Genomic DNA, 20266 nt, shown 5'->3' with positions numbered 1-20266 from the left:
CCATCAAAAAAGAATGAAATCAGGACATTTGCAATGACATGGATGGGGGTAGAGTATATTATGCTAAGTTAAAGAAGTCAGTCAGAGAGAGAAAACATGATTTCACTCATATGTGGAATTTAGGAAACAAAACATGAGCGTGTGGGAAGGGAAGAAAAAAAAGGTGGGCAGGCAAATCATAAGAGACTCTTAATGATAGAGAACAAACTGAGGATTGATGGAGGGAGGTGAGTGGGAAATGGGTTAAATGGATGATGGGTATTTAGGAGGGGACTGGTTATGATGAGCATTGGGTGTTACATGTAATTGATGAATCACTAAACTGTATTCCAGAAACCAACATTTCACTATATATTAACTAACTAGAATTTAAATAAAAATTTGGAAGAAAAAAACAAACACTAATTCAAAAACATTAACAAAAAAAAAAAAAAAAGGAAAAGACAAATGATACCAATAGACTTTCTTAATGCAGGGTTGCTAAAAAATTTCAATTTGTAAAACAACAACAACAACTCAGTATCTGTGAAGTATAATAAAATAGGGTATGCTTGTACTTATATATGGATGATTGAAAGACAATTCTTCATATATTACAAAGAAGATAATTTATAAATTACTCTTTATATAATTTGCAGTCATCAATAAAGATAAGAAAAAAAAACAAATAAGAGAAGGTCAGTAAGAAAGGGAGGAAGCTCTTTTTCAAACAGTATTTCAGACACAAAGCTAGGACATAAAAACTAATTATCTTGGGTAGCCTGGGTGGCTCAGCAGTTTAGCACTGCCTTCAGCCCAGGGCATGATCCTGGAGACCTGGGAATTGAGTCCCGCATTGGGCTTCCTGCATGGAGCCTGCCTCTCCCTCTGCCTGTGTCTCTGCATCTCTCTCTCTCTCTCTGTGTCTGTCATGAATAAATAAATAAAATCTTAAAAAAAGATAATTAGTTGTTTTTTTAAAAAATAGTTTATTTATTTATTCATGAGAGACACACACACACAGAAGCAGAGACACAGGCAGAGGGAGAAGCAGGCTCCATGCAGGGAACCCGATGTGGGACTCGATCCCAGATCTCCAGGATCACACCTCGGGCTGAAGGCAGCGCTAAACCACTGGGCCACTGGGGCTGCCCACTAATTATCTTCTCAATTTATACAGCAAAACCACAGGACAAAATCCAATAGTCCCTCCTGATAAAAACTCTGAGCAAATTAGAAGTGGAAGGAAACTGCCTCAACTTGATAAAGAACATTTGTTAAAAAATTACAGTCAACATATTTTTTTTTTAATTTTATTTTTTTTTATTTATGATAGTCACAGAGCGAGAGAGAGAGAGGCAGAGACACAGGCAGAGGGAGAAGCAGGCTCCATGCACCGGGAGCCTGATGTGGGACTCGATCCCGCATCTCCAGGATCGCGCCCTGGGCCAAAGGCAGGCGCCAAACCGCTGCGCCACCCAGGGATCCCACAGTCAACATATTTAATGATGAAAAACTGAGTGTTTCTCCCCTAAGATCAGGAACAAGACAAAGATACCTTCATTATTTTTGACAGTGTACTGGAGATTCTTGCAATAAGGCAAGAAAATTTTTTAAAAATTTAAATCAGAAAAAAATGAATAAACTGTCTTTATTTGCAGACATGATTACTTGTAGAAAATCCAATGGAATTTATAAAAAGGCTATTAGAACAATTAAGTGAGTTTAGCAAGGTTGCAGAATAAAGAATCAATATATAAAATCAATTTTATTTTTGTAGAATAATAAACAGAAACTAACATTTAAAAAACAAGCCTGGGTGGCTTAGTGGTTGAGCGCCTGCCTTTGGCCCAGGGTGTGATCTTGGAGTCCCGGGATTGAGTCCCACATCGGGCTTCCTGCATGGAGCCTGCTTCTCCCTCTGCCTGGGTTTCTGCCTCTCTCTCTGTGTCTCTTGTGAATAAATAAATAAAATCTTTAAAAAAAATTTAAAAATGCCATTTATAATATAAAAAATAGTAAATACTTAGTGATACATCTGACAAAAGATGGGAAAGGCCTATATACACTGAAAACTATAAAGTGCTGCTGAGAGACCTAAATAAATGGAGAGAAATACCATGTTCGTGGATTAGAAAAGACAATATTTTTTTTAAATCTTTATTTTTTTAATGTTTTTTTTTTAATTTTTTATTTATTTATGATAGTCACACAGAGAGAGAGAGAGAGAGAGGCAGAGACATAGGCAGAGAGAGAAGCAGGCCCCACGCACCGGGAGCCTGACGTGGGATTCGATCCCGGGTCTCCAGGATCATGCCCTGGGCTAAAGGCAGGCGCTAAACCGCTGCACCACCCGGGGACCCCGAAGACAATATTTTTTAGATTTCAATTCTCCCCAAATTGATCTATAGACTCAATGCAATCTCAATCAAAATCCCAATAGGATTTTTAGAGAAATTGATGAGGGGATTCTAAGATTCATATGGCTATGCCAAGGAGCATGAATAACCAAAACAACTTTGGAAAAACCACAAGTTGGAAAATTAACACTACCTGATTTTAAGACTTAGTTACATTATAAGGTTACATTATAATCAAGAAAATGTGGGGCACCTGGGTGGCTCAGTGGTTGAGCATCTGCCCTTGGTTCAGGTAGTGATCCTGGGGTCCTGGGATCGAGTCCTGCATCAGGCTCCCTGCACAGAGCCTGCTTCTCTCTCTGCCTATGTCTCTGCCTCTCTCTCGTGTCTCTCATGAATAAAGTCTTTAAAAAAAGAAAATGTGGTATTGGCACCAAGATAGATCAACGGAACAAAAAAAGAGTCTAGAAATAAACCCATAAATATATGAAAAACTGATGTGACAAAGACGTCAAGGCCATTCTACAGAGAAAGGTCAGTCTTTTTGACCAATGGTGCTAGAACAATTGGACATCCATATGAAAAAAAAAAAGACTTGGATCCATACGTTGTACTATATAACAAATCAATTAAGTGAAATTGTATCATAGACCTAAGTGTAAAACTTAAACTATAAAATTATAGAAAAAAACACAGGAGAAAACCTTTCTGACCTTGGTTTAGGCAAAGAAGCAAAATCCATTAAAGAAACATTGAGAAATTAGACTTCATCAAAATGAAAAACTTTTACTCTTCACAAGATACAGTTAAGGAGTACCTGGGTGGCTGAGTCAGTTAAGTGTGTGACGTTGATTCAGGTGATGATCTCATACTCCTGGGATTGAGCCCCTCATTGTGCTTCCTGCTCGCTAGGGAGTCTGCTTGTCCCTTTGTCGTCTCTCCCCCACCCCCCCTCCCCATGCTTTCTCTCTCAAATAAATGAATGAAACCTTAAAAAGATGCAGCGAAGAGAATGAAATGACAAGCCACCAATTGGGAGAAAATAATTGCAAGATCAAGATCTAATAAAGGACTTGCATGTAGATATATAAAAAAATCCTCAAAACCCCAAAATGAGAAAACAATTCAATTTTAAAAACAGTCAAAAAATTTGAACAAATCAGAAAACAATACAGATGGTGAAGAAGCACATGAAAAGGTGCTTAACATCATTAGTCAATAAGGAAATGCAAATTAAAACTACAATGAGATATTACACATCTATTAGAAAGGCTAAGATTAAAAAGACTGGCCATACCAAGTGTTGGTAAGGATGTGGAACAACTAGAACACTTATATATAGCTGGTGGGAATGCAAAGTAGTATAACCACTTTGGAAAAGTTTGGCAGTTTCTTAAAGTAATAACAACAAACATACACCCACCAGGTAATAGAGCCATTCCATTCCTAGGTATTTATCCAAAAGAAATGAAAGCATAGGTCTATGCAAAGCCTTGTATATGTAGTTTTATTTGCAGCAGTTCAAAACTGGAAACAAAACACTAGTCAGTAATAAAAGGAATGAACTATCAATACAATAACAACATGGATGAGTCTCAAGATAATCATACTTGAATGAAATACCAGACCAAGAAAAAAAAATGTACATTCTCTATGATTCCACTTATATAAAATTCTAGGAAATGCAAACTAATCTCTAGTGGATTAGTGGGTTGGGTGAGTTGGGAAGGTTATTAGGTAAAAGGATTACAGAGGGGAAAGAGGAAGATGGGGGAGGGGTGGATATGTTCCTTTTCTTAATTGTAGTTACATTGCATGAAGGTATACATCTAACAAAACATTAATTTATACACATTAAGTATATGCAGCTTATTGTGTGTCAATTATACCTCAATAAAGCTGTTTAAAAAAAAACAAAATATAAAGTATGCCAAATCAAACAATAGAGAAATACACAATGAAATCAATGTGAAAAAAAATCAATTCTAAAAAGGCTTCCACTTTGTCCCTGTATTTCCTGTTTGCATTATGGGTGGGAAGGGGGATATAACATAACATCTGTTTCATGCCCCAGAGCACACCCTTAACCCTTGTCAGCTGTCTCAAAATACATGCTTTTGGTGGTGGGGGAAAGGATGGATCAACTCAAAATCATCAATTCCCATAAGAAAAACAAGCTAAAGTATAAGCCTTATTGACAACAAAGATTTAATCTAAAGATTCATCTTTCTTATGAAGATAGCATATTATCAGTATGTCTTGCTTTATGGAATATGCTTTTATTCAAAATGGATGGGCTGTAAAACTTATGTTTTAATAATAATAACTAAGAGTAAATGAGCACTGAGCACCTCAAATAGCATTTGCTATTTCATTTAATCCTCACAATAATTATATCATTTTACTGATAAAGTTTACAAGGTAAATAACTGGTTGAAGATCACACAATTAAATGGCACTGCTCTAATCTTGATTTGAAAGCTCCATGCTTTTAACAGCTGCACTTAATTGAATATTCTAATCGATAGTTTTGTAGAGTGCCTAGCAATTTTCGTTATGCCTCTTGAAATCCGCTGGGATTTCACATATGGACTTCACTCAGAGAGAGCAGGAATAAAAAATATTAGCCTTTCCAACTATAAAAAAATTAAAATATGGCCAAAATGCCCACTGATTAATTCCTTTCTCAAAGATGTTTTATAATAAAGGTTATGAATATAAATCTAAAAATCTTAATAAAATCTGATATGACTCAGATCTAAGACTTGCAAATATAATATACCCAATGTGGATGACTCAAAAATAAACAATTTGATCTAACTTTTATAAACCATCAAATTTACTTTTTAATTTTTTAAAATGGCCACTAAGGGTCCTCCACCTTTCTCTGGAGTAGTCAGACTTCACAGGGAAGCCATCTCCTAGATCTGCTTAGATTTAATGAGCTGAGGCTCTCTTTTGAACTGTGTGACTCCACCCCAGCCTCCCTGGGACAGTTAGTTCATGAGCAATGTAATTTGTTTTCACTGTGGAAGGGATTCCTATAGTGTTCTCATTCATGAAAATAAGCTGGTCAAAGAGAAAGACTTTCACAAAGAATGTTTTACTCTGACATAATCTCTTGTAAAACAGAAAATCACTTTATATAAAAGTTCAATTAGGACCAAATACAGTATAAATGGCCTCTGTAACAATCAGACTTTAAATATAGAAAAGCGTAATATAGTGTAATATAGAAAAGCGTAATATAATATATAATATAGTGTAATATAGAAAGCGTATAGAAAAGTGTAATATAATATATAATATAGTGTAATATAGAAAAGCGTAATATAGTGTAATATAGAGTATTACACTATTTTATACTGGCTTTCCTGGTTCTATGCCAAACATGTCTTGGCTGCAATAGAAGAATGAGGAGGCTTTTATATTTTGGGGAGAAAAGTAATTATGGTGGGGGCTCTTCTAGAAGGGTGTAGTTGCAATCTGGCACTTTGCAGAAATTCTAGAAAATGAATGAAGTTCTTTTATAATTATAGCTCTATATGTAGGATCTGGGACCTTTATATTAAATATATCCCTAGAAAAGCCCAACCCTTGCCAATGTGACCTGCAATTTATCTAGCAGCAAGAGTGAACCCATATGGTTTTATTCAAAGTTGCAGGGTTGAGGAATAGATTTTATGCCCAGGAAAAAACAAAACCTATTTTGAAGGTGAGGGAAAAAAAGATAAGCTTTTTTCACTTTAACATAAGGAAAAAACAATCATAACTATCAAAACCTTTTTAACCCACTAAGCATGAATTAAGAAAGAATACTAAATGGAAGAAATTAGTAAGCTGCCATATTAGAGAAGTCCAACAGGTGTTTGTTGTTAAGCAAGAATTATAGACATACTAACAAAATCTTTATATATTATAGAAACCCAAAGACAAATAAAAAAACTACAAATAAAAAGAGATTTCCTTTTAAGAATCTGGTATGGCAGTTGCTTTTCTCAAAGGACTGAAACAGTTTTGACCCTAGCTGCTGCTTATTTTATCTAACAATAGACTGTTTAAAGACATCTCACTTCTGGCGAAGCTATTCATTTCAACCTAAACTGCATCTAGCTTAAGCCTCAGAAGATAGCTTTATCACCTTCAAGTTGTATGCAGACTAAACACAACACTTGTGCCCAATTCTAAATGATATCTTATATCCAAATGCTCCCTTAATTATAGTTCCTGCTTCTCAAGCTGCTCTTTCAACTTGTCAGAAGCTGCCTAAAATAAATAAAATCAGATTCATGCAGAAAAAAATGTATTTTAGGAAAACACATGCAACAAGCACCTACACATCTGTTAACATTAAAACCAGAAGGCAGTATGTTGCAGCCACAAAAGAACAAGCTGTAAAATTTAATAATTCACAACATTCACACTGAAATTTTACGGCAGTCTTTTAATGCAACGCATCATAATGGCACAATTGCTTCATCTGTTCCACGAAGATTTATTGCATGTCTATATGCTAGGCCTGATGCTGGGGACTGAGGATATATAATGATTAGCAAAATAGACACATAAAGCTTTACGGGTTTGTTTGGTTTCTAAGGCTGAAAAGCAAAGAGAAAATAAGATCGGTCTGGTTTTTCCATTAGAGGTGGCCATCCTCCCATCTCCTACCTCAATTGTGAAGGGGTTGAGGCCCACACGTTTTTGTAAAAGTCAACGGTAATATTTATGGGGAACCGCTTCCCGGAGTCCCAGTGCTAACAGAGGTAGATCCTTAGCTGAGTCTATTTAACACATGTTGCCAAACCACTGTAGTTTTCTAAAATCTGATTGCTATTTATAATAATATTGCTCTTGGAAAATGCTTTCTGGGTTTTAAAACGAGTCATCGCCATGAACAAAGTACTTGCCGGTGCAGCTGAGGCAGTGAACTCTTTGGGTTCTAAGCTGATGACGCCTATGGACAGGAGAGCCAGGCTCTCAGATGAAAACCAAGAGAAAGAAGTGAGAAAACAGTCAATAGGAGTGAGGATTAGGAACGAGCTCACACTTCCTCCAATACTTTTTTTCTTTTCTCTTCATTGAGCAGATAAATATAGGATAAGAAATGGGAGGGTGTCCTCCCATTTAATCAGGTTAAATCAGGTTAGGACTACTGGTAACAATGGGATGGGGTTATGAGAAATAGAATAGTTTCTGGGATGAACAGGGAGAGGAAGAAAATTCACCAATGCTGACAAACAGGGAAGGCCTGTGGAAGTGGCAGAAATGAGTCACCAGCCAGAGTGAATATTTATATATAATGTATGTCAGCAGGGGAGTCACTAAAAAACACCACTGAGGGCACATTAGAGTCATCCATTCACAGTATTAGCGACCACTGACTGTTCATTGGATGTGGGGTACATGGTAAGCACCGAAAGAATATATACGTAAAGGGGAAAAATGAATCCTACACTGTTGCAGCATCTGCAATGCTTGGCAAACTGTAGTATGACACAAATACTAGTTATTAATCATTTATTCTTATTACAGAGAAGGAAACTTTGCTCCAGACAGATTGAATGACATGACCAAAGTCATACAGTTCTAATTAGGTGATGTGGTAGGCAAAGACTCAGGCAATGAGCTTAAACGTATGTGACCAGGCAGGTGCCAAAGCCATAAACATGTGATCCATGCTGATCAAGACTGAAGAAGCCAGGAAAGGAAGAAAATAAGACAGATGCTGTCCCCACCCCTCCCTCCAAATCAGAATGGAATTGCCTCATGCACCCTGGAGAATGAAACCACTGGAAATTACTTATCACACATGACAAAGCTACCAGGGAAAACAACATAACAATAGTTTTCAGTGATAAACTAACCAAGACATATTTATTAGACAGAAATGTCAGTCTTTTTCAATCATTCTTGAAAAACAAATCAGCATGTCACTTAAAAAGCATACAGAAATAATAGGTTTAGATTATATTCTTATCACAATTGTAGTTTTAGAGTAATCCAAGAAAAGACTATCCAGATATGACTTAATGAATACTCTATACTCTTACTCTATATCAGGGCAGGAAGAGAAAAGGTTTTTTTTCTTTTTTTAAAGATTGATTTTATCTATCTATCTATCTATCTATCTATCTATCTATCTATCTATCATCATCTTTTTTTTAATAATAAATTTATTTTTTATTGGTGTTCAATTTGCCAACATACAGAATAACACCCAGTGCTCATCCCATCAAGTGCCCTCCTCAGTGCCCGTCACCCATTCACCCCCACTCCCCGCCCTCCTCCCCTTCCACCACCCCTAGTTCGTTTCCCAGAGTTAAGAGTCTTTATGTTCTGTCTCCCTTTCTGATATTTCCCACACATTTCTTCTCCCTTCCCTTATATTCCCTTTCACTATCTATCTATCTTTTTGAGAGAGAGAGAAAACATGAGCAGGGAGAGGGGCAGAAGGAGAAACAGACACCCCATCCCCACCTCTGAGCTGCTCCACTGAGCAGGGAGCCCGATGTTGGGCTTGATCCCAGGACTCTGGATCATGACCTGAGCTGAAGGCAGACACCCTACCAACTGAGCCACCCACATGCTCCTTTTAGAGCAGTTTGGCTCAAAGAAAAACTAAGTGGAAAGTAATTTCCATATATCACATACCTACCTCCCTACCCCTGTTGTCTTAACACATACCAAATATGAAAACAAAATAAGAATTCTTCATCTGGGGTCTAGGGAATCCAGAGGTGGTCTTCATGGGGTCCCTGATCTCCCTGATACTAACTATCTCCTGAATTTTAGTATATGGATATACATACATTTTTTTTTTTTTTTAGGAAGCAGGGCTCATTGGATTCTGAAGCAGTTGGCATTCAAAAATGGTTAAGGCCTCTAAGCTAAAGAATGAAGTTCAAGGTCCAGACATGAGGTAAGGGAACTAAAGGAACTATTTTGGGGTCAGAAAGACTTTATCAGTGTCCCTAACAGCATACCACATAGGTAGCTGCCAGAGCAAATATCACTCTGTTATACCCAGGCCTCTAACTTGAACAGAGCTATAGAAATACCCAAGTTAAAGTAATTACAACCAATGAAACAGACTTTCAAAACATATGATGATCTCTTTTTTTCTTTTAACATACCTTTAAAGCCTCTATCACAAGGTCCCTTGCTTCAAGCTCTCCTTCAAGAATACTAAACAGCATTAGGAGTTCAGGCTTGCTGAGTTTTTCCAGATTCATCCTGAAAGCCTAAAACACAGATAGCAATCAGACAATCTCCAGTAGACAGAGTGAGTTTGATATTACTAAAGAAAAAATAAAGTGAGTCAGACAAGAAAAGAGTAACAATTACAGTAAAAAAATGCTTTCAGAAGGCCAACGATTATAATTAAGTAGGAAAAAAGAAGAGCTTTCTGATGTTAATCATAAACTGAGCAGTGAGAGAAAATAAAATTCACCTTAATTATGGATTTCATCACCACTCAGAAAGATCAATTTTCCATCATTTTTCCTCCAGGCATATTTATGAACATCCTGGGAGGTCTCAGAAAGAGTTAGTCATGAGTTTTGTTCACTAGAAGCATAGGTAAAATCGTGTCACCATGAATACTATTTTACCAGAAAGTTGTGAGACCATGAAAACACTTCCCAGTTTTAGAGAACCAAATAAAACATTCTGGCATCCCTCGGAAGTTGGCTGAAATGAAATTTGGGCAAAGAGAATGTCCAGTGGCAGTATGGGAGAGATTTTTCTTTTAAACCATCTACTTTTGGGGGCAGCCCAGGTGGCTCAGCGGTTTAATGCCGCCTTCAGCCCAGGGCCTGATCCTGGAGACCTGGGATCAAGTCCCACATAGGGCTCCCTGCATGAAGCCTGCTTCTCCCTCTGCCTGTGTCTCTGCCTCTCTCTCTCTCTCTCTGTGTCTCTCATGAATAAATAAATAAAATCTTTAAAAAATAAAATAAACCATTTACTTTTGCATAATAAGTATTCTTTGTGAAAGTAGACAGTTTAAAAAAAAAACACCTATCACAGTATTTAGATTTCATAGAGTAAAATAAGACTTCAATGCAACCATCATACAAATATGCTTTTAAATAATTTCTTAAAATATACTGTTGTTTAAACTTAATTGGACAGACTACTGCAAACTGAATTTATCTGATTCAGCAAGTTCCCATTTCTATGAAGTCTTAACATCTTTTGAAAAGTGTTTTTTTTTTTTTTTTAAAGATTTTATTTATTCATGAGAGATGCAGAGAGAGGCAGAGACATAGGCAGAGGGAGAAGCAGGCTCCCCATGGGGAGCCTGATGCAGGACTCGATCCCAGGACCCCGGGATCACGACCTGAGCTGATGGCAGATGCTCAACCACTGAGTCACCCGGGCATCCCAGCATCTTTTGAAATATATTAAATGGCAAACTGCAGAGCACAAACTCAATCCTTTTCACAAGACTGATTTCTCAAAACCACATCTAGACAGAAGTTAGACTGCTACACAATTTTCCAAAGGTTTTCTGACCAGTGGGTAGGATACATTTTATAACTCCCAAAGCTGAGCAAATACTACCCTCCTTCTCCCACTCTTTCCTTCCAAATTGTCCCTCTCATATACTTTTCTTTAAAGTGAATTATAACATGACCAGTTCCCACACCCTTTAGTACTTCCCCACTCTTACGAGCACATGAAAGTTTAGAAGGCACACAAAAGAGTCATTGATTCCTTTCAGAGCTATTGCCTCTAATTGCAGGAGAGCATGCAGCAAGGCGGACTTTGCTGTGTTGTTAGATTATGTTCCAGAACATGCTGTGCAAATCTTTTGCCACATGGCAAGATATGTTCCATCTGACTTCAGTTCTAACTGTTAACTTTTGAACTACTGAGTTTTAGCCGCTAGTAAGTGATCCTTACCTCAGGGTTATAGAGACATCTCACAATGGGTATTTTAGAAATAATTAAAAAAACAAAAACAAAACCCCACAAACCTAATAAAGCCACACTTAATTTGAGATGGTATGTTGGAAAGAGCATGTAGCTTTGTATTCAGAGGGATGCCAGGTCTGCATCTTCTCAGTTGCGTGATCTGGGGCAAGTTTTCCAATTCTCAGTTTTCTTATCTGTGAAAGGGGGATGATGATATCTAACCACAGAGCTGCTGTAAAGATTGGGTTAATAAATGTGAAACATCTTGCCAAGTTCCTGATACAAGCTGAACAATGCTTTAATTATAAATAACTGCTATCCTCTCTCATTTTCCAAAGAATTCTAAGAAAGGCATTACCAAAATGGGGGACACCCAAGATCAATGACCTCAGAAATACCTTCAAGCTGCCCTTTTGTGGTTGAGAAACACAAATGAAGAGGGGGTGATAGCATCCTGGAGTGAACAACGGTGAGGGATTTAAATCATCCATTGAGTCACACTGGTTGCTTAGATGAAACCCTTCCCTCTCTCCCTGATGGTTTCATGTTTTAATCTCTCAGAGATTAAAAAGCAGAGGAAGAATCTTATCATTTTCTGCCTGTCCCCTTCCCTCCCACGATGGCAAGCAGAATAATGGGCACTTGTAAAAGTACCCTATGAATCCCAACTACACTGAGTAAATCATCTGGACGTAGAAGAACTAAAGTAATAATGATGGTGTTTACACATATTCTCTTTTTCTTCAATATCCTTATTTAGAGACCTAATACTGGGGTTTAAGGAAGCAGTGCAAAGTGAAAACAGACTGGGAGTGAGAAGTACAGAATTATAGTGTGAGCTCTGCCACTAAGCAGCTATAGGGCCTTGAGGAAAAAAGTACCCAGTTGCTCTGACACTGAGTCTCCTCACAGGTAAAATCACACAGACTACATAATCTCCTAAAGTCCTTCTTGTTTCCATTCTAAGCTTTCCAGGGCAAAAATCAAGAATTAATTAAGGAATCCAATGAAATAAGAATAGAATGAATATACAAGAACTAAAACAGATGGTACCTAAATCAAAGTCCTGGGTCTGTGGTGATAAGTATACATCCTCACAAAAGAGAAAAATTGAAAACAATCTCCAGAGTCACTTCTTGCCTCAGGCAAGAAAAAATTTCACTCCTTGTCAATGGCATAAAGCAACTATAGTGTCCCACTGTCTACATTTGTAGATCACTTCTGCACACAAATTTTAATAATCTGGAACATTCTGCTAATATGTACCCATTCATCCAGCTTAGTGTCTACATGAAGTGAATACAATACACATATGACACAGGAGGGAAAAAAAGGGCTTCAGCTGTGTAACTGAAAAACCAATAGGTCTGTTTTCACATATTCCTATAACCCTTCTTTAGAAATACTAAAATTCAGCAGTTCTTTGCTGTTCCTTATATTTGAATCCAATTTCAATATATATAAGACATTGCAATATGTTTAATATAAATGAAAGACAGTAAAACTGCTGTATGTTTCAGGGTGCTAGTAATATTCCTGAGAGTAGGGGTAGAGGTGGGGGTGGGGATGGGGATACTGACCTGATACTGACTGATAATCGGCAGTCACACTTTTGTCCTCGAGTATGAATTCTTAAGGTCTTCTTCAGTCAAAATTTGGGAAAATTGACAAATATATTTAAAATGCCATCAGCATGGTGGAAAAGTGTCCGATGCTGCAAAATAATAAGAAATTTATTGTCTATGTGACCATACTACAAACGATTTGATAAATCCCGTGAATGTCATCAACTGTCATTACAGCTGATAAGGCCTGACAGGTGTGGGTTGACACTGACAAGAAAGAATATAGTCACTTCTTCAAGTGGAAGCTGAGTAATATAGGGAAAATACCATGAATCTGACTTCCTTTTGGCAATTACAGTTAGGGAAGGTAATGGCTTTCAAAATCTTTTTCATTTTAAGAGGTCCACTGCCATTTCAAGGGCGAACTTAAGAATGTCCTAGAAGAGAAAAATGGCTTTGTTTCCCTGAATTGACAACACCTATTTGCTTAAATCACCATGACTGATGCACAATACGTTCAGATGGAAAAATAACACAATTACAACCGAACTTTTCAAACCGCTAAATTTAAGGTTCGCACTTATCCCCTACCTCTTGCCTCTCAATGAACAAACAAAGCAACCTGTCGCCACCTAGGCTTTGTCTTTAAGGCGAATTACTCATCCCAGCTCCTATATTTTATTTATTTATTTTCCAAATATTAAGTGTTGGATTATATGCAAATTCTGTGTTTATGGTTTTCTAGTAATATATCAGACCCAGCAATTTTTTAAAAAAAATTTAGGCTTTAAATTTTATTTGATGAAATATAATTTCTGTCTCCCACTTTAAGGTACCAGCTCTTAAATTTGACTCCAATTTTTGCCCAATATATAAATGATTTGGCCCAAGATATTCAGAAAAAGGCTGTTGCTAACTCCACATTGTCAGAAATACGACTGCCAGATTTTTGGCATGCCATATTGTTGTCTACAGACTCATTCTCTACTTGTTTTCTAAATGAGCTGTTGCTTGTCACTGTCATCATCCATTAAGTAACTTTTAATGACAAGATCATTTCAACCAGATGCTCAGCTCATTCCTTCCATTTGAATGTCTCCAAGATGCAACTTTCCTTAGAGTTTAGAGGCAGACATGTCTGTTTAAGGAACGCTACAGTCTGTAAATGTGAAATAAAAACCACTCATGGACAAGATGTCTGGATATACTATCATATACTGCGGTACAGCTAACTGTAGCTATACTAAGCTTTTAAGTTTTCTCAATTTAAAAATAAATATAAATATATATAAGAAAAAATATAAATTATACATATTTTAATACCCTGGAAAAATCAGCCTATCTATGGGATATGGATGTAACTTATTTTTAGGTTATCAATAAATGATTTCAAACATTAGTTTGACCAGCGCACCATTAGGTCTATTCACATGCTACTTCTTATCAAGTCAGGGCCAAAAGTAAGGAGCATGTGTCTTCTACACAAACTTTTATGTGCCAACAGTTATAAGGGTTATGGCTATCAAGAAGGGCACCCTCACCCCCCACTGAACCTCCTAAATGGCAGTGCTGATTTTGCCAAGGAGGTATGTTGCTGTGGCTTGGGTTCTGCTCATTTTATTCTGACTTTTCCCCTTCTCTGGATAATATCCAAACTCCATTCATTTTGGTTCTGGTGGTTCCTTTTCATTCTTGAGGAAGGAAGCTTTTGCCTTGGAATGCTGAATTAATTCTACAAGACAGCAGGCGTTGTTGCTTTTTTTTTTTTTTTTTTTTATACCCACAGAGAGACTGGTTGGTAGAAAAAGAAACACCCCAGTTTCTATAGCTATGTAAGCAGCAGGGCAGGGCAGGGTGGAGTCCAAGTAGGATGTTTGTCTATCTAGTATCTGGGTGTGTGTGTCTTTATGTGGAATTGTAGGCTTGATTTCTAAATAGTGGGTAGTATGGGGCATGAAAGAGGGAAAACACATTTTTGGATGAGTTTTAGATATTTCTGGACACAGAAACACTTCAAAAAATCTACACAGATCTGGTATTTGTTTTGTTTTGTTTTGTTTTGAAGTCAACTTGGCTAGTATAAAAAAACTAATCAGTTGTTTTACCCAGAAAATCATGCTTGCAAAACCAGATAAAAATCACTTCTTTAATATGTACTCAGACATCAAACTTAATTTTAATATTAGCAATAATATACAAAGCAAATTTGTTCCAATTATATAAGGATTTTCACATACATATCAGCTAAACCAAAATATAGGAGGTCAACTAATTCTTAAAATTCAGAGTTAACACTGACATACAAAATGGGTGTTTCTGATAGCTTTCCACTAGATAATGTACTTCCTTAAAAACCCAGAATATGTGAAACTTAAAAAATGAAATAAACATGTCACACTTATAAATACTAAATCTAAATACGGACAAAAATGCACTGCTATTTTTTTTTTGCATTTTTTAAAAAAAAATGCATCCAAAGCAACCTACTATCTAGGGGTGGAAGGCCTTGACACAGTACCTTGACTATCTCAAAAAGATTTAAGTTTCCCCACCCTCTGGCACTTCTAGTTTTTCAGAAGGGTTATTTATGCATTTGGGGGTAAGAGAGTGACAACATTCCAAATTATACTTCATATTCCACTTTTGGAACTTTATGGTTAGGTGAGAGAAGAAAAACATGCCAAAATACTATCAGAAAATGATTTTCTGACCAAGAAAGCAGATCTTTTGTACATGTACTAAAGAGAGCTGTTTTTGCTATTATTATTTACAAATGTTCTAAAACCAGGTATAAAAACAAGTATGTTTTATTGAATTCTACAATACTAAACAATATAAGCTTTACTACATATGTTAAATCAATCTTTCAGTTGAAAATAAAAGATATTATTAGACTATTTGGATTCTTATGTGTCTATGTGTTATAATTAAGTGTCTGGACTAGGTGCCTGGGTGGCTCACTCATTTAAGCTCTCTTTATTTCAGCTCAGGTTATGATTTCAGGGTCGTAAGATCAAGCCCCGCTGAGTGTGGAGCCTGCTTAACATTCTCCCTCTCCCTCTGCCCCTCACCCCTGTGAGCACTCTCTCTCTTTGGAAAAAAAAAAAAGTGTTTGGACTAAATTGGGTACCTGCCCCCATTCATATATTGAAGTCTTGATCCCCAGTACCTCAAAATGTGATGCATTTGGAGACAGGGTCTCTAAAGAGGTAATTAAGTTAAAATGTGGTTATTAGAGTGGGCCCTAATCTAATCTGTCTGATATCCTTGACAGAGGAGAAAATTGAGACACAAATATGCCACAGGGAAAGTGTGAAGACACAGAGGGAAGATGGTCAACTAGGAGACAGAAGGAGAGGCCTCAGAAGAAACCAATCCTGCGGACATGCTGATTTCCAGCCTCCAGGATTGTGAGAAAATAAATTTTTGTTGTTTAAGCTACCTGGTCTGTTGGTACCTCATTATGGCAACCCTAGCAAATGAATACACCATGCTAACCATTTATTGATTTTAAAGACTATTACAGGGAAAAAAAAAAAGACAATTAGAGCAACTAGATCTAAGCCTTCCCTTACCAGGAGAGTGCTCTAACATTTCTCAGAATGCCTTGCTTTGTCTTACTGCTATCAGTTTTGGTTTTTTGAGCCATAGGATAGATAGTATTTTATATAAAACAGAATGGTTTTGAAACAGTTTCAGAGATTATAAATTTCAGGATCCTGAAATGTAGTAATAATGCACTTGGAAAGAAATTGCCACAGTGCTAAGGGATCGAGATGCTTATGTACCCAATACTGTCAATACAGACTTTGAAGTAGGCCATAAGAAACCAGTTCTGTAATGAAGCTAATTAAGCGCAACATTTAAAATACTTCCAGTATTCTATTCAAACATACTCTATTCACAGCAGATTCTAGGATACCAGATTTTCTGGATTTATGTTTAGTAAAGAAATGAATAATGAAAAAAGTAAAATAAATGAATAATGATATCATTGAGCCTATCAATGTTAATTACCAGGACCCCAGAGCTGTATAGCATAGTTTTCTAAGAAGAACTCAAGCAGCACTAGTAATAACAAAAAAGATAAACATTTATTGAGCTAAATAAAAACAAAACAGAAATGATAAACATTAATGTGTTCCAGGCGGTGTTCCAAGTATTTGACATGAATTAACTCAATCCTCACAACATCCTCAGATGACAGATGCTACAGCCACCATCATGTCCCCATCTTACAGATTAGAAAAGTAAGGCACAGGGGCTAACTAACTGGCTCAAAATCTCAGATCTATTATGTGGCAGAAATGAGGATTTGAACCTAAGTAATTCCAGCAGCTTCCTTAATACCCACTGCTACTTGGTAACCAATATTCACATCTGATTTTCTTATTTTATCAGCTTTAGGAACTGTGTGATAGAAAAGCCTCAGCGGGGCAGCCTGGTGGCTCAGTGGTTTAGTGCTGCCTTCAGCCTAGGGCGTGATCCTGGAGACCCAGAATTGAGTCCCACGTCTGGCTCCCTGCATGGAGCCTACTTCTCCCTCTGCCTTGTCTCTGCCTCTCTGTGTGTGTGTCTCTCATGAATAAATAAATACAATCTTAAAAAAAAAAAAAAGAAAAACCTCAGCTAAAACGTGATTCACAAAGCTGGAAGGGACCTCAGAAATAATCTAATTCAGCACTCTTCATTTTACAGATGAAAACTGAGGCCAGGGTTGTTCAGTGAATTCCTGAAGATTGCAGTTAAATAGTAAAACTAGGTCTAACATATATCTTTTGAAGATCCAGTCTAATCCACTTTCTGGGACACCATGATGGATATCAGATTTTTGTTTTGTTTAGCTCTGTTCTAAGACTCATGCATCTCTGGTGTACCTCTTCCTGTGTGTGAATGTCCGACTCTTTCTCTCACTATTGTATATGTTTGTTTCTCTCATTCTCTCTCTCATTTGTTGCCAAAAAGATTTATATGTGTATTGAGGAAAAGAAGGAAGTGGCCTCATGCCATTAACAAACATTGAAACATCACTCCCCCAAAATGAGGACATTTAGCACAACGCTATTAAAAACAGGTCTGTCTACCTGGGTATCTGTTTACACCCTTTCAAGTGTTCTCATCTGAGACAAGACCAAACCAGAAGAACTACATTAGTTAAGCTACTGGAATCTATGTTAATGAAAATGAATAACAGATTTCATATTAACATTTTTCATTTAAAAATGTCTCTTAACATTAGAAAAATACCATAAGTATAAACCATTAAGTATATTTATCAGATGACTTTATTTAGTTTAAATGAAATTATAACATGATTTCCTTGACATATGCATCTGTCTGTATCATCTATCTGTCCATCACTCCCTTGAACTTTTGTTTTTCTGAAATAATGCCACCATGAGTTGCAAAATTCCACAACAAAGAAAAAAAAATAACATATAGGTTGATTTTCTTTCCAGTAAAATGATTCGTGGGCCACAATTCTAGGAACAGCCTGAAATACAAAACTCCTTCAAATGTCAACATAGAAGGAAGTCACTGACTCCATCAGGATTCCAAACGGGGAAGAAATAGAAAGTACAGTATGGAGGATGAACCATAAAACAGTCGAAGTATCTGCATTGTAGCTATGCCCATAACCTGACCCTGCCTGAACTGCAAAAAACTCCACAACAAAGATAATAACTGATAGTGGTGTTTTACTTTTTAAATTCTCTCTCTCTTTTTTTTTTTTAAAGAGAGATTGTGTGCACTGTGCTCATACACACGCACACAAGTGGTGGGGGTTGTGGGAGGAGGGAGAGAGAGAATCTTAAGCAGGCTCCATGCTCATGTGGAGCCCACTTCGGGGCCCAATGTGGGGCTTGATCTCAGGACAGAGATCAAAGTGATGATCTCTTCATCACCTACTCTAACAGGATACCTAACAATTAAAACGAGTGACAGGTCAGTTCTCATCCCTGGAGCAGACAGATATGTGGTTTCATCAGCAAGAATAATGGAGTTTTCTTTTTCCGATGAGTTGCCAGTTTCTATCATTCAAATGTCTAATTTAGAAATCAAAACAAGTTTACTCCTTCTGACTTAGCAGGTTGATCTGCTCCAGGAAGGAGATGAGTTGGCCAGTTTCTGGGAAAGTCAGCTTAAGGATGCGCACACCACTTGTTCAGGCCAATGGCTATCTCCATACTTGGGAAGAGAAAAGGACATCCTTCTGCCTACACTAGGCTTTCTATGACTTTAGGACTTGGGTAAAAAGCATGCCTTTGCTTCCACACAACTTTTACATCTTTTAATCAAGGCACAGTTTTAACTAAATGCCTGAGAAATAGATTTTCTAAAACATAGCATGGTTATTGTTTACATTATGCTAAATGCACAGTGGATATGTATCTATATTCATAACCCTGAAGCAGTTACCACCTTCTTTTTTTTTTTAAGATTTTATTTATTGGGATCCCTGGGTGGCGCAGCGGTTTGGCGCCTGCCTTTGGCCCAGGGCGCGATCCTGGAGACCCGGGATCGAGTCCCACGTCGGGCTCCCGGTGCATGGAGCCTGCTTCTCCCTCTGCCTGTGTCTCTGCCTCTCTCTCTCTCTCTCTCTCTCTCTGTGACTATCATAAAAAAAAATTTAAAAAAAAAGATTTTATTTATTTATTCATGAGACACACACACACACAGAGGCATAGACACAGGCAGAAGCAGGCTCCATGCAGGGAGCGCAACGCAGGACTGATCCCAGGTCTCTAGGATCACACCCTGGGCCGAAGGTGGCGCTAAACCACTGAGCCACCAGGGCTGCCCAATCACCTTCTGTTTACGTATCTGTCCTCTAAGACTTTGCTCTCCTAGACAAATCCTCTGTGTCACTCAACTTGATTAAACTTAGCACCCAGGGATGCCTGGGTGGCTCAGTGGTTAAGCGTCTGCCTTCGGCTCAGGGCATGATCCCGGGGTCCTGGAATGGAGTCCCACATCAGGCTCCCTGCAGGGAGCCTGCTTCTCCCTCTGCCTGTGTCTCTGCCTCTCTCTGTGTGTCCCTCATGAATAAATAAATAAAAATCTAAAAAAAAAACCCCAAAACAACAACAACAACAACAACAACAACAAAAAACAAATTTAGCACCCAGCAGTGTGGTTCAAAGGGGGTATTCAAAAGATGCTGGTTCGAAAGAAATGTACAGTATAAAACCATGAATTGTGGCTAAAAAGACTGAACTTTATTTTTTAGGAAATGAGAAGCCACTAAACACTTTTAACCAGGTGAATATCACAACAAAAGCACAGCTTTAGGAGAGAGCTGATTTGACTAAAGAGAAATTAGAAGCAGAAAGAGTAGTTAGCAGAAATCTTTAACAGCATAGGTATGAGGCAAAAATGTGTGAATGAGGATGGTGACAATCAGGATGGAAGAGAAATGACAGATACGGAAGACTGTGCAGA

General features: G+C 37.5%; 1 protein-coding gene across 5 annotated transcripts in view; it reads right to left on the bottom strand.

Annotated features, from left to right (window-relative positions):
- Positions 1-20266, bottom strand: part of CTTNBP2NL (CTTNBP2 N-terminal like) — a 59026-nt gene that overhangs the window by 28566 nt on the left and 10194 nt on the right. For 3 of the 5 annotated variants that reach the window (XM_072766490.1, XM_072766491.1, XM_025983282.2), the window contains 2 exons: positions 12839-12972; positions 9473-9580 (listed from right to left, as the gene is read on the bottom strand). In XM_072766490.1, coding sequence (XP_072622591.1) covers positions 9473-9571 — 99 coding nt within the window. In that variant the 5' untranslated portion in view covers positions 9572-9580; positions 12839-12972. The remainder of the gene's footprint in view (positions 1-9472; positions 9581-12838; positions 12973-20266) is intronic. The other 2 variants (XM_072766492.1, XM_025983284.2) reach the window with 1 other exon arrangement.

The sequence above is a fragment of the Vulpes vulpes genome, chromosome 8 (genome assembly GCF_048418805.1).
Source record: "Vulpes vulpes isolate BD-2025 chromosome 8, VulVul3, whole genome shotgun sequence".
In the NCBI taxonomy this organism is placed as follows: Eukaryota; Metazoa; Chordata; class Mammalia; order Carnivora; family Canidae; genus Vulpes; species Vulpes vulpes.
Note: the sequence above shows the minus strand (reverse complement) of the source record. Positions and strands in the feature narration are given on the sequence as shown.